This window comes from Neofelis nebulosa, chromosome 8 (assembly GCF_028018385.1).
Source record: "Neofelis nebulosa isolate mNeoNeb1 chromosome 8, mNeoNeb1.pri, whole genome shotgun sequence".
Lineage (NCBI taxonomy): Eukaryota > Metazoa > Chordata > Mammalia > Carnivora > Felidae > Neofelis > Neofelis nebulosa.
In genome coordinates, this window is record NC_080789.1 from 115,147,696 (window position 1) to 115,170,877 (window position 23,182).

The window sequence follows — 23,182 nt, forward strand, 5'->3', positions numbered from 1 at the left end:
AGCAATGGTCACCTACCTTGCCAGAGACCCCTGCTTCTGGGTGGGGCCACACGTATATCTGTATTGCCACGTGACTTCTTCTAACCTTACTTTTAGCCGTTGTGATTTGGTCCCTCACAGTAAAACAGAGCGGATATTTACATGCCGTAAGGACATACTTTCAAAACACCACAAGTGAAAACTTAGTAGTAAAACATCTAAGCGCAGACACTATGAATTATTATTGTCCCAATCCCAAAATGTCGTGGCCTTGTCTCTCTATACGTTAGAAATTTATAGGATTGTTTTTAGCATGTCTTTACGATGACAGGCGTTTTTAAAAAACTGGGGTATTACTGGAATTTCAACATTCATGTTAACTCCCCATTTGCCTATTAATCTTCATTAAGTGCTAGTATTTTAGAAGAATGAAATCTCACAGGGATTACCACGATCATGAAAAACAGAAACAAAACAAGCGGGTAAGTGAGTTAGTGTGATCCTAGTTCCGACACACAACGTAAGCAGGTAGGCGAAATGTTTTCTCATGCAGGCCTACATGGAGTTAGCGGAGTCTTGCACTATGACAAAACAAACTGCCATCCATTCCCAGAGCAACTCGTCGCTCTGACTCGTTTCTCAAACAAATGACAGGCATTCAGAGCATGAGATGCATCTGCTGTCTAGGACCTTTGCCCTCAGGCTGCATGCAGCTACTTCTGTCCAGTACCTGGCAGGCGACACAGGGCTCTTAGCTACAGTGGGACTAGGAAGTCTTGCCATTACAGGGTGGGTGGTCACAGAGCACGAAGCAGGGATAGGTTCACTTTAAAAGCAATTGCCAAAGAAGGAACGTTCGTAAGGAGAGAGAAGAAGAAAAGAAGCATTAAAGGAAAACACAGTTTTAAATTCAGAAACAGCAAATCGATATTTTCACGCAATTATTTGCTAAGTGTTTGGGGGCAAATTACAAAAGAACGGGAGGAGCAATTACAAACTTAGGAAATAAGAAACAGGCTACGCGAAGTAAACGGCGTACGATTAGGTTTTGAAAGTTTGGAAAGGATTCACCCTGTCTTCAGAATAAATGCCCTGATTTTTAAAATAACTTAAGGGAAAGCTGATATCGACACCAGCAAGTCAGTAGGTAATGCCCACGTTTCGGAATGTTGTTCTCAATCCATTTTGTAAAAAATCAGTGTACTCATGTGATCTATAAAGCACATCAAAGTAGATTCGGGGCCCTTACAAGGTGGTAATTTTGGTTTATATTTACTGTTTCACTCCCACAGGTAGTTGCTTCTTAGTTTACAACAGCCACTCAAACATGAAAAAAAAAAAAATGGGGTACCAGGGTGGCTCAGTCGGGTAAGCGTCTGACTTCCACTGAGGTCATGAGTTCACTTTTGTGAGTTTGAGCCCCGCGTCGGGCTCTGTGCTGACAGCTCAGAGCCTGGAGCCTGCTTCAGATTCTGTGTCTCGCTCTCTCTGCCCCTCCCCTACTCATGCGCTGTCTCTCTCTCTCTGTCTCAAAAATAAACATTAAAAAAAAAAAAAAAAAAAGGAAAAGCTGAGCTGCCATGAGTTCCTAATGAATGCATGAAGTACTCATCCACAAATACACCAGGAGGCTGAGGAACAGCTGGGTAAGAAGTGATCAAACAGCAGGTACATAGATGTGGGCTGCTACAGATGCCTCATGGGATGGCCATGCCCTGAAGGAGATGAACTTCCTTTCTTCAGGAACAGTGTGTGTGTGTGTGTGTGTGTGTGTGTGTGTGTGTGTGTGTGTGTCCAGGGGAAGCACAAAAGCAATTTTTAAAACACTGATAAAAGTTCTCACTTGATTGAAGCAATGATCTCTGAATTACTTTGGGAAATCCATTCTGAACATATAGGAACATGTTGCTCATGTACAGAAAGTCATCAAACTTCCGAGTCATATTTTGGGGGTTTTGGTGATTATTTAAAAACAAACAAAAAGAACCCTTATCTTTTTGGGATATCGGCTGAAATGCTGATGGATGAAACGGTATCTGGGGTTTTCCTAAAAACGATGCAGGAGGAGAGGATGAGGGAGTAGGATGTCAGTAGAGCATGACTGACTGGCTGGCTGCTGACTGTTGAAACAGGGTGATGAGTACGTGGGGGGGGGGTTTCACTGTATAAATCTCATGCTTTAGGGGCACTCTGGGGGCTCAGTCGGTTATGCGTCTCACTCTTGATCTTGGCTCAGGTCATGATCTCATGGTTCGTGGGCTCAAGCCCCACGTCGGGCTCTGTGCTTGGGATTCTCTGTGCTTGGGATTCTCTCTCTCTCTCTCTCTCTCTCTCTCTCTCTCTCTCTCTCTGCCTCTTCCCAGCTTGCACTCTCTAAATCAATAACTTTAAAAAAATCTGTTTTAAATTTTCCATTGTAAAAACGATTCGAAAATGCACAGATGAACAACAATTTTAAGTTCCTCTCTAGGTTTTTCTAGGAGATACAGCAGGCAACACATCCCATTACAAAGTTCATAGAGACCACAGTAAGGGAGATACCAAAGTACCAACTTCTCTGTTGGCTTCTCACTAAACCATCTCCTGATCACTTCACTTTATTTACAAGCCTCTAAATCTTTTTTTTTTCCTTCAAGAAGACATTTCTCCCAAGGCCAAGAGGTCACAAGGGGGACTTACGTGGCTGCGATGGCCACTTCCTCGGTGGTGACGGGCTGGGTGTGGGATCTGTCCTGCAGCCGCCGCAGCCTTTGCTCCACGGCCGGGTTTCTGGAGCGTCTCTTTGGAACGTTTTTCTCATCAAATGATTTCTCCATTTCCTAAGATCAGAAACAATGTGGAATCCTTATAAATGTGGGCGAAGGGCGCGGGGGCCACAGAGCATCTCTGTTCTGTCCCCCTACAGGACACCTGGGAGGGCCCTCTGGGAGGGTCCACCTGGAAGGCAGGCAGCATTCTCAGAAGTCCACACCCCTGCGGTGTGGGCTGGTGGCCACATCAGCCGGGGGGCTCAGGCAGGGGGGTGCACAGGCCAGGGCGAGATGGGAGCCAGGGGCCACGCAGGGAACAGGGGGAGCGGGGTGACAGCTTCTCTTCAAGCACTTGGCGCACCTTACCCTGAAAAGCAGCCTCTTGGCAGCAACACTCAGCTTGGCTCGTTCGTCTACCTTTTCTTCATCTGCAAAAGGCCACAAAAGAGACACCGAACATCGTGAGAAAAATGGAGGTGAAATCTCTGAAGAGTTTCCCAAGGCTGACTTGGAAACCCTTGGAAGAGAAGAATGGACGTACCCCAAATTACACTTGGTAGTATTTTCCCCTCGGAGGGATCCCATCCCTCTGCTCAGTGAAAAGGTGCTAATTTCCACTGCGCTTAACCAGACAAAACTCTGTCCGGACAGGAATTTTCTATTCTAATATTTGAACAATTGAGGTTTGAGAATAGATTTTTACGAAAGGAAATTCTCATCTTCATTGTTAAATAGTAACAAGAAATAAACAAAAATCTGCTTCTTTAGCCAAACAGTCATTTCAGTATTATACATTCCACAGTTCTCTCTCAAAAATGAGGGAAAGCTCATCTGAGAATCTCAGCTAGGTTTTAATATTTTCACAGAAAGAAAACCTGCAGAAAAGAAATCGGTATGCTCCATAATCTCATCCTCTCAAAAAAGTGAAATCTTATGTAAACCTGGTCGGGGTGAGACGACAGAGAAGCAGTAAAAGGAAAACAGATACTTGCCCTCAGCAGTTGGCAATTCTGAATGCGACGCAGACCTGGGAAAGACATCAGCAAATAAAAATGACAAAAAGTTAGCTGGTGGGAATAGAAGATCCAAATAAAAAAGCATCAGATTAAAAGTAAAAACAAAAATAAAAATTCAATCACACTCTCTTAAAGAGTATCATCCTGCCAGCAAGTCTCGTTGTGAACACGCAGGGACAGTTGTTAATGGACACGGTGGAGTACGTGTGCACACAACCCAGCCAGGTGCACACCGTGTGGAGGCAAACCAAAACAGAGTGTAACTTAAACACGACTGATCACTGTTTAAACAAACCTTACCATTTCTACGCACAAGCATACGGTCGTATAAAACTCAACACGACAAGTAGACAGACATTTATAAGATGAATATAAAACCCTTATTTACTTGCCCTGGAAAAGTCAGCGGATACTCACTGCAGATTCTACTTTAACAAGGGCATTAAGAAACGAAAAACATTAAATGAAGAAAAATAACGTGTCTCACTTCTTACCATCTAAATGCGGTGTAAAAAGGTTAATTGTGATACTGTTCTCCCAGGAAGCATTCTTTAAAAATACATGTATAAATATCTCTTATGGATTAGGTGGAAGAATTACGGAATCATCAGATCCCATTGACACAGCACCAGGACCATCACTGTGGTAAAAATCCCGTAAGATGGCTTTTACGTTCCTAGACTGTAGAACTACACGTACGCATGCCTACCTATCTGATTCCTTTCGTTCTGCTGAGGTTATAGGTTGAGTTCTAAATCTCTCGGAAGTTTTTCTATTTTCACCAGGAGAAAAATAGCGTCTTGGTTTCCGGGACCCTCTCTCCCGTTCCACACCGGTAGGCAAGCCAACTCCTTCGGCTGACCTCTCAACCCGGGATTGGCTTTTAGAATCATTGGGAGGGAGGATACAGAAGGGAAACGAGAGACAGAGAGACAGAGAGAGAGAATAAAGCAAAGGTTTATGCATCTCAGTGAGGCAAGGCCCAGACACCACCAAATCCCACTGCATGCCCCGACCATGCATGGAAAGGAGGTGGAACATTCCAGCAACCCAATACTGCAGCTCCCCATTAGTAGGCAGAAGCAGAATGGTAGTCTTTGAGCCACTTCCTGTATAGTCTGCCCTGCACACTGGTGAGCTAAGCTAACGTGACCCAATGCAGGACACCACACAAGTTGAGAAGTGAATAAATCTGCCAAGGACGTGCAAGTGACACATCAGGAGGACGTTTGAAACATCACCTACAGTTCGCGTTTCTTGCTGGCATTGACAGACTCCAGAAAGGCATTTCGGAGCTGGGCGACAGAGACCTTTGTGTCCAGCACGCCAACTTCCGTGGGGGGTCCTTCGGCTTTGGAAGTCTGTGACTCGTGCTCTTGCTTTGAAGCGGGGTCCTTACATTTCAGGGCCTGCAGCTGAGGGGGGCCCGTGTAGTCAGACAGGGAGCGGGTAAGGACCTTGCGCTTCTTGGTAAATGCTTCCTTTTTGTGGCCCGTCGCCCTGGCATCTTGGGACACAGGCTCGCTCTGAACATACAGGACCACTTCCTGTCTGCTCATCCTCTCAGTGGGTTGTTGCTGAGTGTGAGGTGGGTGTGACGGACTTTCCGGTTCCTTCCGAAGTTCGAAGGTGGCAGTGCTAACCACGGGCTTGCCGAAGTCGTCGCTTCCAGAGGGTTCTTCCCGGCTTCTGGCAAGCCCGTGATCCTCCAGAGCCAAAAGCGTGTCCCTGCTTTCCTCGAGGGCTTCGGTGAAGAGCACATCCTCCTCTGCTTTTGATTCACAAATATGAAGAACTGGAGTCTCCCTCCTCTCACTTTCTAGAACCTTCAAGCTGGGAGGCTTCTTGACACTCTGGGTGGCTGACGCTCCCCAGCTGCATTCAGATACATTTTCTGGGATCTCTGAGGTCACCAGCGTGGCCGTGTGAACCGGGTCTGCTGGCTGGACGTAGCCGCGGATGGGCTGTCGTGCAGAGCCGGCTGCCCTGCTCGAGACCCTATCAAAGGCTGAATTTTCTGACTGAAAAGACAAGCACTGGACAGGCACTGGCTGCTGTCTCCTCTGAGTCAGGGGCTCTGAGGTGAGTTCAGGGCTGTTGCGAGCACTCTCCTCTTTCACCAATTTTTCTCTAACCTTAACTCTTTAAGAAAGAAAAAGGATTTAAGTTGCAAAGTACAGTCACGGCTCAACGGGAAGAAAGCATGCGCAGATCATAGCTTGCCCGTGAATGGAAAGCCGCCCAGAGACAGAGCCACCGTGACAATGCATTTCTGGTGGTTAATGTCAGAAACCTACCACCTGCCAGACGAACGAGTTTGAGTCGGGTTTCCAAATGCCAGCATGGTGCAAAAACTAACTCTGCCCTCTAGAAAGCTGACAGGGGGTCAGATGCCATCCTGGGTGAGAATGGATGCCTTCTGACTACATGAATGACCAGAAGCCACAGGAAAATCCGTTAGTATGCACCACCAGTATGCATGAGGGCATACTGAGGCTGGTGCTGGGAATCAGTAAACTCTCCACATGTATGGGCCTTGTGTATGGACTGCGGGGGGGGGGGGGGGGCGACGGTTCCAGGTAGACATATACCTATTGACCAAATGCAATTTCACTGTCTCCTGGAAATGTAAGAGCATTCGTGATGATTATGTTTTTTTTAATCGAGCTCAAGCTACAACAGTCACCCTTTCAAGAGCTCAAGTAAACATTCGCAAGCTTTTTCATGCAAGGCAGACTATATGCATTCACGCTATTACTACCAGCATTACTAACAACAATTACTACCGAGAAGAATGTTAGAGAAAAGGTGTTTGTTGAAAGAACTAAGGAACCGAATGTTTTCTCCCCTTTGGAATTGCTATTAGGCCCTTAGTTTAAAAGGGATCGCTCGGCTTTCTTCTCCAGCTATTTCAGTATCTGAGAGCAAAACTGAAATCCAGTTTAAAAGCCTCAAAGTTTCTTCAAAAGAGTAAACACATACTAGTGTTAGCTCCTACTCATTTGTACTTTTTGTAAAGCCACGTAGTGAGAAAGGAGAAACCACTGAAGCGGGTGAAGAAGGGGATTACTAATTGGTAATCATCTTTAAAAAGTAAAACATGTTTTTGGAGTGGGAAAAGGGATTTCTTAGGGAACCTCAACCTTCATTTGCTAAAGATCAGTCAGCAAAAATAATTATTTATGACGGACAGTTTTGGAAGAGAGTATTTCCTTAAATGACAAACGCACCCTGCTAAATTTGATATAAACTCCTACGTGTTTTCAGCACAGGATGCAGGGTATCTGTGTATATTTCATTCAAAAAAGTCAAGGACACATATAAAAGGCAGTTATCATGAACTATTCAGGAGGGGGAAAAAAAAGCACTCGGAGTTATTTTTCCCAGAGACTAGGCAGTGTTGGAGGTTTTCATATTTATAAGCTTTGTTAATCAAAACAAGACTGAAATGTGGTTCAAGTTCTCCTGTGGAATGTGTCCCTCTAATCAGAGACAATCTGAATGTTGTCCTCAGCTGAGGACAAAGTGACTGTTAGAAACTCAGTATATGGGTGCTTTGTCCTGCCAGTGACTTATTCATTCTTATTCCTTCTGCTTCTCCCTGCCCCCAACCTTAAAAATGAAATGAAACTTTTTTGTTTTGTTTTGTTTTTTGTTTTTTTGTCTGCCTTTAAAACCACAATGCCCCGAGTGCAACTGTGGAGAATTAACTAATGGTTTGGAGACGAGGAGACATGAAAAGCGGGAGGCTGGAAGTGCTGAGCGGAGGGGGGGGTTGCCAGGATGGGACGCGAGCTGGTTAGTTAGTGTGACTCACGAGGAGAGCAGCCCAGTCCTCACTACTGCCCCCACTTGACGGTATGCGGGCGGGCGAGAGAGGAGAGAGGCCAGAAGTGTAATCAAAACGATTTTCAGAAACAGGACAGAAGAGGGAGAAATACGATTAGCAGGGATCGAGGGTGACCGGAGGCGAAAAGCAAACGATCCAAACGTAACTTCCCGCAGCCCCTTGTGAACGCATGACTTTCAAACGCACCGCGATTAACCGAGGGCAAGAAGAGAGTTAGGGTTTGGTCGTGGGTGGAAAAGCCGGGCAAGTCAGCAGGGGCAGTAGCAGCACTCACTACACATTAGCCGAGAGTTTCAACCTGGGATATACCTGGAAGGCCAGTTGATAAGAGAAGGTGTGTCCCCTTCGGAATCTTTCTGGAGAAACCACTCATATTTGGGTTTCCCGGTACTATCATGTACAAAAGACAAAACTTCAGGTAATGTCTATTCAAATGTCAACATATGTGCAGACATATTTATAATGTAAAACCTAAAGGCTGTTTTTTAAGTAAAGAATAATCCTGGCTTTTGAAAATGTATACGCACGTTTTGTCGGAGGTTTGTATTTATTTCACAAGGGACGTGCGGCTCCCCACTAATCTCAAGAGATAGAAATAAATCTATCCAAAGCCACCACATAAAGCATTTTTCAAGTAATCTGCAAGTATTAGGAGTCTGTTCCAGTTACCCTGTCCCCACAAATACCAGACAATTTTCTTGTGAGAGTAGGATTAAATGTCAATTTATAATCTATAAGTTCTGTTAAGGTATATTGGTAAATAGCCAAATATAAAAATAGTACCCATACAAAACAACACATATCAAATAAAGGAAATAAGTAAAAGGAAATTCAAGAAGATCATAGCTTTAATTGCTCTTAGACATTTTCCTTTTATATGTGTCACGGAATAATGCAACCAACATTAACAATTACCAATACTAATGCAGGTCAATTCAATAGATGTTAATTGAGTTCCTTCTATGTAGGAAGCACTGGACTAGGCTCTGAGAAGTAACAAAGTTGACTCAGGCATCATCCCAGCCGTTAAAAAACTTACACTGTGGTAGGCAAGGTAACATATGACTTACACATTCATTCCTCAACACACGATTGCATATAACACCAAGTTGAATGGGATGAAGAAATTATGCCACACTGAAGATATTTTAGGACAGGCCAGGAAAACCCTGTGGTAACCATGTAAAGCAAATCACAAGACGAACAGTCACACTACTGATCTGTATCACCTAACAATGTAGAAAGAGAAAAAGGAGGGGCGCCTGGGTGGCTCAGTGGGTTAAGCATCCAACTCTTGATTTTGGCTCAGGTCATGATCCCAGGGTCGTGGGATCGAGCCCCATGCTGGGCTCCACGGTGCGTGTGGAGTCTGCTTAAAATTCCCATGATCTCTCTCTCTGCCCCTCTCCCCTGCTCTAAAAAAAATTGTTTAGAAAAAGAAAAAGAAAATTCTACACACACGTTAAAATGTTTACCAGCCCCAAACTGCAACTTATTTCTAAGAGTTCTTGAATACTAGGCTGGAAACACATTTGAGCTGAAAGCAATTTCCAAAAAAAAAAAATAGAGTGACAATGATAATAAAGTGATCTGAATTTTCTAAAACCATTTTAGTTCAAGTTTTAGTTTAAGCTGACAGGCCAGAACCAGTCTGTAACCACTAGTATACATTTTTCTGTGACCACTGAAATCTGTCCTGTACTAGGCTTGGACATTCCCTTGTCTTTCCACACCCAAACCGATCAGCCCAGTCTCCCTTTCCCCAGCATTACAGCAATTTAGTCTGTAGCAAACAAAAAATTTAGGTGTATGGCAAAGCCATTTTGTTTCCAACTGTAAAATTTGGTCTAATTTTCAACACAGGAATAGTTAGCCTATCCTCTGCAGCTAAGAAAGGAGGCAATCACTCTAGCACAGGATATAGTGAGAAAAGAGGAAGCAGCAGCAATTTGCTTTTGAAAACCACCAACTTAATACAATATGCCTCCCACACAAAATTATTTTAACGCTCAAATGTGTTGTGTATAAGAGAGTGCTTTTTACACTAAGAAGTGCTATACAACTTTCTGAACGTGACTGTCATTGATAAGCCTAGAACTTGGTCAGCCCCACCAAAAAAAAAAAAAAAAAAAAAAAAATTGATCAGGGGCTTAAGAATATGTTGGGTCAGCATCTGAAAAATGAAAATCACACACAGACACAGGAGACTTGCTGGGCTCCATTTATTCATTACGCCATTGGTATGGAACGAGCCAAAAAAACCAAGTAAATACTAGTGTGGTAGCAAATACTCAAATTTTGACATTTCATGTATGATACGTATGAATGTAATGAGAAATAATCAAAACTATGCGAAGGCATCATGCTAAGAACATGGCTCCTCCTCTCCTTCCTTCTTCCCAAACAATGTTGTACTGACATCTCTGAGTTACTGCTTTTAGATTTTATTTTTTTATAAATTTTTTTAAAACATTTATTCATTTTTGATAGAGAGAGACGGAGTGAGAGTGGGGGAGGAGCAGAGACAGAGGGAGACACAGAATCAGAAGCAGGCTCCAGGCTCTGAGCTGTCAGCACAGAGCCCGACGCGGGGCTTGAACTCACAGATCACGAGATCATGACCTGAGTCAAAATCAAGAGTGGGATGCTTAACCGACTAAGCCACCCAGGTGCCCCAACCCTTGAAAGTATTCTTATACTTATTTTATAGATGAAGAAAGGAAAGTACAAAAAAGAAAAAAGTATTATTAGCTGCCCCAGATCACAAGCTGGTATATAAAAGGCTGGGGCTTGAACTCAAGGGCTGTGAGATCCCTGAGCCTACATCGCTCCTCCAGAGCTATAGGCTTCAGTATTCTGGAAAATGAAAGAAAAATGAAAGAGGAACCCCTCCCTGGCTTGAATGAGAAACGATTCAGTTGGGGTGCAGGTGTTCACGCGTTCTGGGGCTGAGCAAGGAAGGCACCAGGGCGTCCTGGCCACACCCACCACCCTGACTGGATGTTGCTCTCTCAGCCGTGCCTGTCCCACCTTCAGCAGAAAGCCTGGCAACTACCTGTAAATCCTGCAAAACCCAATTATCCTCTTCCTCTGTTTTGTTTTGTTTTTTTGTTTTCTCCCCATGCACAGCACGGAATCAAAGGAGCCTGGCAGTGAAGAGTAATTTGGCTCAGAGGGCACTCACTGCTGAGGACGGGGTGGGGGGGGGGGGTGCGGAAATGCAGGGGCCCAGACTTGGCCAAGGTGCATGAAGCCTGGTCGCCGTCCCCCACCAGAACAACCCAGAGCAGAAAATGTGTGGAAGCATCAACCGTTTGGAAACAGGAAAACTCATGGGAGGGATAACCTGAGAGCAGGTGATACTGGACGTGAAGTGGGAAGAATCAGACATACCCTGAGGCCCAAGGGAATGCTTCAGCTTGACTGGGTCCTCGGCTGCCCCTCCTCCTCTAGCACGCACAAAATATGAAAATGTGACATGACACCTAATTCATACAACCTAATTCCCACTTGCACAGGCACTTCTGAAGCTCAACATCACAACAGCTAAATATCAACTTGATAGTCAACATTCATGTGTCAGCCCCGACACGGGTACGATGCCGGCACCAGGGAAAAGAATTTCAGCGTGCGCACCTGACTTCATTGCATGCTGAGTAGTCACTAGGGAATCTGAAATGTAAAATCAACTCTGTATAAACTACCTTGCAAGTCGACACCACAATCATCCAAGATGGATCCCTTTCTGATGATATTATAAACGATCGACATTAACATTTCTTCTCTGGTTTAAAAAAAAACAATTTCATCAAATTCTTATATGACTTTTTTGAGTTAACAAAAATGAAATAGTCAAGGAATATGATTTTACATATTAAAAAATCTAAAACTATAGTGAAGAACACAGACTATTTGTTGGTTGGCAGGACCTGGTGATGGTGGGAAGGGTTGACCAAGAGGGAATTTTTGGGCTGATGGAACGATTCTGTATCTTGATTGTAGTGAGAGTTACACAACTTTATATATCTGTCGAAATTCATAGAAGTTGACTAACAACAGTGAATTTTACTGTACATAGATTATACCTCAAAAAATATACTTTAAAGACTTAAGACTTCTAAAAACCATAATTCAGTTTAGCATTACAATCGATCTAGAAAGCAGTCACAATTAAGGGATTTATTTACTTTGACACAGATGTTTGGTGCAGTTCATGGAATTTTTAAATGCAAGTATCTTTTTTTCATTCTTTAAAAGCAAAAATATGTGTAAATGAATAAATACCAAATGAAAATGTGGGCCAGTCATTTCCACAAAACCTATCTTAGATCTTTTTTCTTTCTTTCCTTCAAATTTTCTCCCCAAAGCCCAGCGAGGCTGAAAAACCTAGTAAAGAGCAGAAAACAACTCAGAGTGGTCACTCTTAAGTGTTGACATTGGTAGAGAAGGCAAATTCTTCCTTTCGAATTAAATGCATGGCTCCCCGAAATGGTGGGTCAAAGTTATAAAACTGATTTGGTTGATTCACAGGCACTCCAAAATGATGGAACATAATGGGACTTTTTGGATTCAGTTTTCCACCACCACAGGGTACAGCCTGATTGTAATACTGACAGGTGGCTAAGGGATGCCCAAAATCAGAAGAAAAAGTCTATCATTTTGTAAAAGTACAACATTTATTTCTACGGCCAAAGGGCCACTGTTTTGGAGAAGTAGTAGAATACCAGGTCAGTTTAAAAAAAAAAAAAAAAAAAGAACAAAAAAGAGATCACATCTGAATAGTGGCAATGATGCCTTAAGTTCATTTTCTTTCTTTAAACATTAAATCGGGGGCGCCTGGGTGGCGCAGTCGGTTAAGCGTCCGACTTCAGCCAGGTCACGATCTCGCGGTCCGTGAGTTCGAGCCCCGCGTCAGGCTCTGGGCTGATGGCTCGGAGCCTGGAGCCTGTTTCTGATTCTGTGTCTCCCTCTCTCTCTGCCCCTCCCCCGTTCATGCTCTGTCTCTCTCTGTCCCAAAAATAAAAATAAAAAACGTTGAAAAAAAAAAATTTAAACATTAAATCGATGCTGTTATTTAATGAGTGTTCCTTAAGGCTATGCCTAACTATTTTTGATAAGTAAAACTTGGTTAAAAAAAAAAAAAATCAACCAAGTGAGGGTTGTTTTTTTTTTTTATTTTTTAAGTTTATTTTGAGAGAGAGAGAGAGAGAGACGGAGAGCGAGCGAGCACGTGCACGAGTGCGGGAGCACAAGTCAGGGAGGAACAGAGAGAAGGAGATGGAGAATCCCTAGCAGGCTCTAAATGTTAGCACAGAGCCTGATTCAGGGCTTGAACTCACAACCGTGGGATCGTGATCTGAGCCAAAATCAAGAGTCAGATGCTTAACCCACTGAGTCACTTAGGCACCCTGAGAAGGGTTGGTTTTGTACAATATGAGTTGAGTGTATGATACCATCAGGCTATGGCAGCTAACTTAGGTCCTTGCAAACAGAGTCAACAATCAATGTAAATCTTTTCTATCTCAACTGGGGTAATCATTACCCGTTTCCACAAACTCACCAACCTGAGTTGGTGCATTTTAAATGGAAAATGTATGCATTTTGATGTGAATCATTCCTCAATTAACAAACATGTCACTATTGGATTATAAAGTGAGGACTTCTTGGGTAACAAAAAGGTAGAAATACAGTCTTCTTGGGGCAGAAACAGGATAAATATGTGAGAGTTCTTTCAGGTTCTCTCTGAACTAACCTCAGTACCGAATGCCTAAATGCTGAGGCCTCAGGCAAGCGAGGGCAATGACAGAAGGTGCGTGCAGACGGAAAGAACTATCCATAAAGGCACAGGAGTCTGAGGAAGGTGCTGGAAGCGGCCTTCCAAAGTGGCTCAAGCTTCCAGTTCCCAGATGGATTTGTATTTCCTTGGCTCCCGCTTAGATTCCTACCCACCACTGCTAGTACAAAGTGATCCAGTGACTTCGCTGCCTTAGCTGTGAGGCTAACCTAGAAACAGCCATTTAGGACTGGAGATGGAGTTCAGAAGGCCTCAGAAGTGTCCCTCCACGTTGTTCCCCCACATCACGATTCCCACTTGTAGTTTAATAGTATTTACGAGCACACTGACTCAAGATCATCTACAAGAACTCTGACCTCAGATCAAGTGGAAAGAGCCTTATAGTATAAACAGGTGCTCCTCAAAGCACGTTCTTCTGGTTGGTGTCGCTGGCCTGTGATTAGATAAAAGGCCTGCACCGGAGTGGACAAGGACAACATCACGAAGCCTGCTGTTTACGTCAGCTGACGTTTTGTTCATAGCATGTACTTTCTTGACGAAGGAAAGGGCCCACGGTTTACATGTAGGCACAAGTCCCTCACGGGCTGTGGGCTGATAAACAGTTTGCGATTTGGGGCTATTTCAAGTATCGCTACTACTGTTGGGTGACGCTTCAAGAAAGTACAGAAAAAAACAACAGAACGTTCATGCAAAAATGATTTATGGATCCACTCGCTATGTGCCAGATGCCAGGCAGTAGCGGAGATGGAGAGACATGAAAATGACTCAGAGAAGGGAAGTAACCTTTGCATAAGGCCTGTGCTAAAGTAATGTTATTAGTGGATCATCCTTACCAATCTTATGGAGTGGCATAATACCAAATTCATGCTGCCATGTTCGGGGGATTCTGGTGGAATTGGTAAATCTGGGCACGTCAGCCTTGTGTGCATGGGGCTCTAAGACAAGAGGTGCAGGTGAAACTATATTTGTGAGACTCCTCATTTGGTTCGTGACCTTTCCCTCCTCTTCTCCCTTTTGGCAGAATCATCATCATTGAGAAGCCAGGCTGATAACATGAGGGCTCCGTATGCCAAGCCAAGCTTCGGTCTTATAAGTGCACTGGGAAAATGACAATCTGATAATGAGAACAGACTGGTTTGAGAGTCTAAGCACCAGAGAATGTGTAAGAGACTCCAAAAATGATTCTAGTTTCTATTACGACAGGGAGACGTTTATAAAAACCTGGAAAGGTCAAGAAAGCAGGGCAAACAGGAAAGTAGACTTTCTAGATATGTTCTCACTTGTCAACAGCTCAATTAGAATGAGATACCCAGATGTAATCTGACCACTGCACAACACAGAGGGACCAGGATTATTTGGGCTACTTTCATCACTGCACCCCAAGATTGGACCAGCCATTTTGGCAGTCACATAAAGAATTTTCTGTCAACTAAAACTCCTAGGTCTGTTTCCCATGAACTACTATTAAATCAGGTTTCCCAATCCTGAACCTGTACACTGATTTTTTCCCCCTCTAAGTAGAGGGCTTGATTAAATTTCATCTTGTTAGTTTCCAACCCTACTGCAGGTACACGTGCTCTCTTCTCTCCCGTCTCCCTTCCTGCTCCATCCTTCCTTCCACTCTTTTCCTTACCCTTACCGTCACCGAACTTGTTCACAACCCCTCCTCCAGAAATAGGATCAGCCTATCATTGATATCTTCCAGATTATCTCATGAAATGCCAAGTTAATGCCAAGGACCACATTAATGACAAAGCTCAACTTAGAAGCACAGACTTCATTATCTCATGCCTGGGTAACTGCAATCACCACGTCAGTGGTCTCCCTAACTGGAATCAATTCTCCTTCAGACCAACCCTCCACATTCCTCCAGAACGATCTTTCTAAAACACACAATCAATCATCCTTGCTTTCAAACGCTTCAGACACTTTCCGTTGTCCACAAGGTGAAGGCCAAATGCCTTGTCGTGTCATCTGAGGTGCCCCATGACTGCTCCCCATGTGGCACTTGGCCTCATCCCACCCCCTCCTTCTAAGTCTTCGTTCGTGCCTTTGTGCTGGGAGTAGCCTCCCCTCCATGGCTAGCAAACTCACCACATCTTTAAGGACTTAGTTCAACGTGACCACATCTCCACAGGAGGAAAATTGGTATACAATCAACATTTTCCCATGGCACCCAACCTTGATCTCTAGAACCTCATTTACCCCATCATGTTGTAATTATTTCCTATACTTTTTTTTTTTTTAAATAATATAGCCAATTAGGAGCACAGTGCCTGGCACACAGGAGACCCAATATAATTTTCTTCGATGATTAGCTAAACTACCCCAGAGCTGAAATTAATCCATAAACCAATGCCGACGAGGTATGCACAGATACGTGGATGCCTACTGAGTTTGAACTCTACTAAACTACAAGTTTTCATTTTGTTTATAAGGGCAAAGTTCTTAAGTACCTTATGTAAATGCACATAAACTGTTTCTCTAATACCCCCGGTCTTCTTTCCTAAAAACCTCTAACCTTCGAAGGGCGAAACCAGCACACTCGCTTTTCCACGGTGTTACCTGATAGAACTGACATGAACGGCGAGAGCAGACGCAACGGCAAGAGCTTGACAGATGCAGGGAACTTGAGTGGACGAATAAACGGGTGATGGATACTGGCCTCAGCTTTGTCAAAGTAGCCACGTGGTCCTAACCCCATCACTCAAATTCTTTAATCTTTCATTTTTTTTCATGTAGAAAAGAGATTTTTAAATAATCTCCAGGATTACTTTTGCTTCTAAGAATTTACAAGTCTTTAACACCGGGTATCTATTCTTGTGGGGTCTTGGGGTGAGCCAACATCCCCATAGCGCAGAGGTCACTCCCCTGGGAGAGGACCGTAGGGTCACTGGGGACAAGAGAACAGTGAGATGGTGACCTTGGGTGTAACAGAACTTTCTTATGATGTGGCAACTCACCCTAAACGGTCATAGAGGTCATGAGTTGCTCTTGGTTTGTATCCCTAAGTATATAATGAGAGAGAGGCTTTAACTGCCTGTAACTGCTAAGAGTCAACAGGCTAAAAAGTGCTTCCTGCTGCCAAAGTGAAGTCAAAATCCAACACAGTAGAATTAGTTTCACCCTGTGGGTGTCCAGCTCTAATTACATAACAGCTTCTAATCATACAACAGTATTCAGCTTAAGAAGAATGGTTATTAACTTAGGCATCTCATTAAAATGAACAGTTTACTTGCTCCGAGTTGCTTGCTTGGGAAAAATGCTAATGATTGCTTTGTGTCTGTGTGCTGCCATATAAGTGCGTGAGGGCGCGTGTGTACAGGCACAGTTTTGCATTTAAAATCTGGCAGACATTTGAATTTAGGACACACCAGCTAGCATCTTGGGTGACATATTCATATTTAATTCAGTGAACATAAGGGGATACTTGCCAGTGAGAACTGAAGAAAAAGAAAAAAAATAGGAGTGAGTTGACCATATTTTACGAGCCAAATGTTAATAGAGCAGGGTGAAGAGATGTTTGGGGGTACAAGGGCTGAAAGGTGGAAATAGTTCTATCCCGCTATGTGACCTGTTAGAGTACCCAGAGGTCTCTTCTTTAGAGACCTAGGTCTTAGAGATCTATGTTTTCCCGGGACATCTGCCCTGACCTGGAGCCTGTGTTAGGGACACTCGTGCCCTGGGGGGACAGGGGCTGAGGAACCAATGCTGATGGCCAGCGGCAGCTTTTCCCCTCTATACCACTCTCTTGTAGACATTTCTTTTCTTTTTTCTTTAATGTTTATTTATTTTGAAAGAGTGAGAAAGAGCTCACGCAGGGGAGGGGCAGAGAGAGAGGGAGAGAATCCCAAGCAAGCTCCATGTTGCCAACGCAGAGCCCGATGTGGGACTTGATCTCACGAACGGTGAGATCATGACCTGAGCTGAATCCAAGAGTCAGAAGTTTAACTGACTGGGCCACCCAGGCTCCCCCTCTGGTAGATCTTTCTGTCAGGTCAGGTTAACAGACAAATAAGAAGGAAAACAATGAGCTTGAGGCTCTGAAGACCATTTTTAGACTGAACCTCTCCCTGGGAGATGAGCACATACAATCAGAAATAAATTACAAGAGCATAGCCTAAATCTCTTTCCTTCTCAGTTGGCTGAGTCTGCCTGTCACCATGTCTCTGAAAAGGCACACTGCGGTGGCTGCCCTGGTCTAGCCTCCTGAGCCAAGCCACAGGTCTGGTGTCATCAGAGCCCTGTCCAAACGACCATCAGCCAATGGCAGCCCTCCCCAGGTCAAATTTCAGTGATGCCTCTGCATACCATTTTCATTTGCTAATGATACAATTTGCTTAGTGGGAGAAGGACTGGCCAGCATAGAAGTGGAGTCATGAAAACAAATAAAAAAGGGTTTTCTAGAGTGGATCACCACTGGGAAATTCAGTATAATTTTCTTCTTTGCCCAACACCCAGGTCACTGACAACGGGGAGTCACAGTGGACGCTCAGGCAAAGAGCAGGTGTGGGCCCTGGGAATTAACTTTCTCCCCTCACAGACGGAACAAATACGGTACGTTTTCTTTCTTTTTTAATTACGTAAGAGGTACAAAAAGTAGCAAATTCAGCAAGAATTCTGCATTCAGGATCTCTGTTAGTAGCAGGAGCTCAGAGTTTTAAAACTGAACAATCCACACGCCCCAGGTCCCTTTGAATTTTATTAACATTCATAATAGCTGAATTAACAAAGAATGGTTCATATCAGCAAAACTACCTCTCTAGAAAACACAATGCTGAAATTCTAAATATAAGGGGCTTGTCAGGATTGGGGGATGGGGATTAAGAGCTGTCTTATGCTCCGGGCGTGTGGGGGGCTCAGTCGGGTAAGCGTCTGACTTGGGCTCAGGTTATGATCCCACTGTTGGTGAGTTTGAGCCCCGTGTCGGGTTCTGTGCTGACAGCTCAGAGCCTGGAGCCTGCTTCGGATTCCGTGTATGTGTGTCTGCCCCTCTCCCACTCATGCTCTTTCTCTCAAAAATAAATAAATGTTAAAAAAATTTAAAAAGAGGTGTCTTATGCTCTATTCTGTTAATATACATATTGTCCATCTGTTTCAGAATGAAGTATGTACCTGAACTCCCGGGCAGTTAACGGGATTTCTGAGCTAAAGACTTTGTGACAAATGTACATATTTTCTTCATCATATAAATGTTCAAATGAACATTAAATAATTCTAATCAGTTAAAATTTACTGCTCAGCTAAATATTGCCCTTAAGACTGTTATTGAGCTTAGAACGCTCTTAATGGTACAAGAACTAATGATTGTTCTATGTGTATATGTGTTAGCGTATAGGGGTACATATGAAAGCCATGCATGTGATGTCTGGCTCACAGTTGAATTTTTAGCAAGTCTCTGATGGTATATTCATGAGTGATGTATTCCATATTTAAGTAATGAAGAAAAACCAGCCTCTTCTAGTGACCACAAAATAAAACGATGCCATGGGAAGGAGTTAATTCAGAAAGTAACAGCCCAAATACTTGGCAGAGCTGGGTGATGACAGCGTATAGTACAGCAGTGAGAAAAATATTCCATCTCAGTGCTAGAACACATCCACAAATACATGTGGTATAAAATAACTTCATTATCTACAGACAGTTTTTTTGATCACTCCTTAATCTCCTTAAACTTTTCTGTTGCATATTTCCATATCAGATGACATTTCATTTATGGTTAAGTCACCAAGATTTCTTTGGTTATTGTCATAATTCACAAAGTGTTTTTTATCTTTCTTCCTCCCAAATGGAAATCAGACGACAATGGCTCTCTGACACCCGAATTTCCTGGCTCTAGAAAAAGAGCATCTTAGCAGAATATTAATCCATTTAAATCCATCTTTACAAGATGAATTACTGTACTCATTACAAAATAAATCCTTTTTTAACATACGGTGTTATATCAGTTTCAAGTATATAATATAGTGACTCATCAATTACAAACATTACTCAGCGCTCATCATGATATGTGCACTCTTTAATCCTCATCACCTGTTTCACCCAACCCCTCACTCCCCTCCCCAACCATCTGTTTGTTCTCTACAGTGAAGAGTCTGTTTCTTGGTTTCTCTCTCTTTTTTCCTTTGCTCATTTGTTTTGTTTCTTAAATTCCACATGAGTCAAATCATATGGTGTTTGTTTTTCTCTGACTTATTTCACTTGGCATTATACTCTGCAGCTCTATTCATGCTGTTGCAAATGGTAAGATTTCATTCTTTCTTACGGTTGAATGGTATTCCACTCTACATGTATCACATCTTCTTTACCCATTCATCTGTCTGTGGACACTTGGGCTGCTTTCATAATCTGGCTATTGTAAATAATGCTGCTATAAACATAGGGGTGCATGTATCCCTTTGAGTGTTTTCACCTTTTTGGGTTAAATACCCAATAGTGCAATTACTGGATCATAACTTTTTGAGGAACCTCCAAACTGTTTATTCTATCATATATCTTAATTTACTTTTTAATTTCATACTTGTCACACATTATGTTCCATCCTTTTTAATGCAAATATATCTCAGTATTTTCCTAATATATATGAAATGATTTGTTTCTCTGCCTATAAATCATAGAATTGTACACCTTGAATGCTGCAAAAAATAAAGCATGTGCCTTTTTTTAATTAAAAAAATACATAAATAAAGCAGTACCTTTTTTTTTAATTAAAAAACACATAAATAAAGCATGTGCCTCCTCAAGAATTCCTTTACAATTTAATTCTTTTAATCCTCTCTTTGTGGAAGTCCAGTGTTGAGAGACTGAGACTAGGCTTATGGAAACTTACAAGTAATGGCTCTCCAAATAATTGAGAAAGAAACACCTCTTAAGATTTCACATTATAGGGGTGCCTGGGTGGCTCAGTCCATTAAGCATCCGACTTTAGCTCAGGTCATGATCTCATGGTTCATGAGAACCTGCATCTGGCTGTGCTGATAGCTCTGAGCCTGGCGACTGCTTCCGATTCTGTGTCTCACTCTCTCTCTGCCTCCCTTCCTCGCTCGCACTCTGTCTCTCTCTCTCTCTCTCTCTCTCTCAAAAATAAACGCTTAAAAAAATTAAAAAAAATATTTCACGTTATGGACATTTTTTAATATTAAGATTTTAACTCACTCAAAACTATTAAGTATCCTATCTTTTTACCTGGAGCACTTAACCAAGTTTTTGTTATTATTACAGCTGATTCAAGAACTCACGGAGGATCTATTATATGCGATGGAGGATCTATTATATGCGAAGTAGATGACTAACCCGGATGCCATGTTAACAACTTCAAGTTTTCATAATATGGCAATCAACAATTAGGCTCCTACCTTTTTAAAACTCATGTAATTGTAAATCTCTAATTTCCTTTCTAAGTTAGACTGTTAGGTTTCTTTGTCCTGCTCATGAAGCACATGAAGAGTTTGCTTTGATAGAGACTAAGGCAAGAACACTTTTTCTACTATGAAATGCAGGCTTCCCAAACAACAGACTTTCATTTCAAAGTAAGAGACGACAGGTCACAGTCCCAAAACTTCAAAAAGTCCAAAGGCCGAACAAAGGCCCTCAGAACCTCGTATCTGGATTTAGGTATTTAATTCTCTAAGAAGCTAACATCTCTAAATATTTTGGTGTGGATGATCAAGTGAGGAGGAACAAGTCTGGCTCAATAAACTCCCATAAGTAAAACAAACTGTTTTAGATGTATGATTGCCACTAAAGAGGACCACATTCACTCCTCTGTCCCAGTGTGAAATAAATGAGTATTTCCCGATACATTTTCTTTCTTCTCTTCCAGAATAAAGTTGCTTGATCCTCACAAATCCTCAATTCACCTGGGAAGCTAATGCTTATTTGGACTGAAAAACACATTCAGGAGTCGACCCAGACAATTACCCCAAACTTTAAAGTAGGATGTTTAAGTAAATTGCATTTTAAATATGGTCATCACATTTATTGAATTTAAATATCTAAATTGCATTTAAATTTAAACATCTAAATTTATTTTAAAATTTGAAAATTTAAATATTTAAATTTAGAGATTTAAATTTTATTTAAACATTTAAACCTCTCATTTTAAATTTTATTTAAATATTTAAATCTCAAATTTTAAATTTAATTTAGACTCCAAAAGTTAAATTTAATCTAAATTTAGAAATTTTATCTAAATTTAGAAATTTAAATTACATCTAAATTTAGAAATTTAAATTACATTTATAAATAGAAATTTAAATTACATTTACATTTAGAAACACATATTTTCTTCTGGCATTTGAGTTTCTGGTCTTATACCTTTTCTGATTTTCCCAAATGGGAGCTACTGTCTTTATACACGTTACAAATTACACCTAATGCCTGGTCTTTGAAAGGAGGTGCTTTTCCACAGAGCTTCCTTCTTAGCTCGCAGATGTAATTTAATTGCATTGCTATACGTCCCAGTTATATTCAGTATATATTGCAGTCACACTTCATACCCTAAACTGAGGCCCGTCCACTGCGTTAGTGGTGGTCCTTCTGCTTTGTGATCTTAAATGACAGCAACACAATCACCAAGGAGTCTTGGGTATAATTATAGAAAAATGAAGAAACAGACGATTATTAAAGGCATGTAAGAAACAGTAAAAAGAAGGGTCCTGAAGCGAGGCTCCCATGAAAGGGTCCCCAAGACACCTGTTGAGCTGATCATTTTTAAAAAAAAGTTGAAGCTTCCTGCTTTGACAGAACCTATTTTGATACTGTGGAAACAAAAACTCTTAGGTCACCTTATTTCCGCCACCAGCTGAACCCTCCACAGAATGCCAAGAATACCCAGACCCTGACAAAGGAGGGTGCAAAGCAAAGATGTTAAGGCGGCTGAGCGCGCGCTGAACGCTTACCTGGCTCGCGCCTCCGCGGGGAGTGGAGGGTCACCGGCAGAGTGGCTCGGGGAGGCGGGTGGCACGGCGTGCATTTGCTTTGGGGACCTTGGCACGTCACTGAAGGCGGTGCAGTCTCGCCCGGAGAACTGGAAGGATGAGGAACCGTCAACCGTGGGGGCCAGGTCGCGGGCCTGCGCGGGGGCGCTGGGCTCCTGCCCCCGTCTTTGGTTTTCCACGTTGAGCAGCACCTCGGTGTCGGAAAGACCGTCACTCCCGTGGAGGGCATAGTCCTTGGACTCGGCCACGCAGGGCCTGGAGTACAGGGAGCTCGAATCTTTGCCCGGCTCGGCCTGCCTGTCGCCTTTCTCTCCCCTTCTGTCGGCAGCATCAGCGTCCTTGCGGGACTTGGTGTATCGAGACAGCGATTCCGAGTCGGCTTCGGAATCCAGCGCTAGCCCGTACTTCTCGGCCAGCTGCCGCCTCCTCTCCGCTTTGTACCGCGCGATTCTCTCCGCTTTGGACTCAAGAGCCGGGGCGTCCATGAGAGCCGAACCACAGGAGGCGTCAGCATGGACGCGCGGCGTTTCTGGGTAGAGTTTGGAGCGGGTCTGCTTTTCCACCGAGGAGTCCGAAGTGTCTTCCTCTTCATTGGACCGGCCTGCAAGGGAACCACACGGGGAACACGGACAGAGTTCAAGTACAGGTGCGCACCGACTGCACGCTGTTCAGTACACAGCACACGCCTGAGCGCCCGCGCGGCGCAGGGCCCGCGTCTCACACAGGTGTATCTAGCCACGGTGACGACCCGGGCTGCCGAACAGGTGCGGGGTCTGCAGTGAAAACACCTGAAGGCCGAGAGCCGTCCTGGCGGGGTAAGCCGCCTTCCGCCCGGCCCGCACTAAGGCTCAGCC

At 43.3% G+C, this 23,182-nt stretch overlaps 1 protein-coding gene across 19 annotated transcripts in view; it reads right to left on the bottom strand.

Annotated features, from left to right (window-relative positions):
* The window catches only part of SVIL (supervillin), a 231,308-nt gene that overhangs the window by 59,479 nt on the left and 148,647 nt on the right, over positions 1 to 23,182 (bottom strand). For 12 of the 19 annotated variants that reach the window (XM_058681568.1, XM_058681564.1, XM_058681566.1 and 9 more), the window contains 8 exons: positions 22,290 to 22,929; positions 7,905 to 7,985; positions 4,991 to 5,887; positions 4,455 to 4,625; positions 3,722 to 3,756; positions 3,096 to 3,157; positions 2,659 to 2,798; positions 710 to 805 (listed from right to left, as the gene is read on the bottom strand). In XM_058681568.1, the coding sequence (XP_058537551.1) occupies positions 710 to 805; positions 2,659 to 2,798; positions 3,096 to 3,157; positions 3,722 to 3,756; positions 4,455 to 4,625; positions 4,991 to 5,887; positions 7,905 to 7,985; positions 22,290 to 22,929 (2,122 nt within the window). The remainder of the gene's footprint in view (positions 1 to 709; positions 806 to 2,658; positions 2,799 to 3,095; positions 3,158 to 3,721; positions 3,757 to 4,454; positions 4,626 to 4,990; positions 5,888 to 7,904; positions 7,986 to 22,289; positions 22,930 to 23,182) is intronic. The other 7 variants (XM_058681560.1, XM_058681563.1, XM_058681573.1 and 4 more) reach the window with 5 other exon arrangements.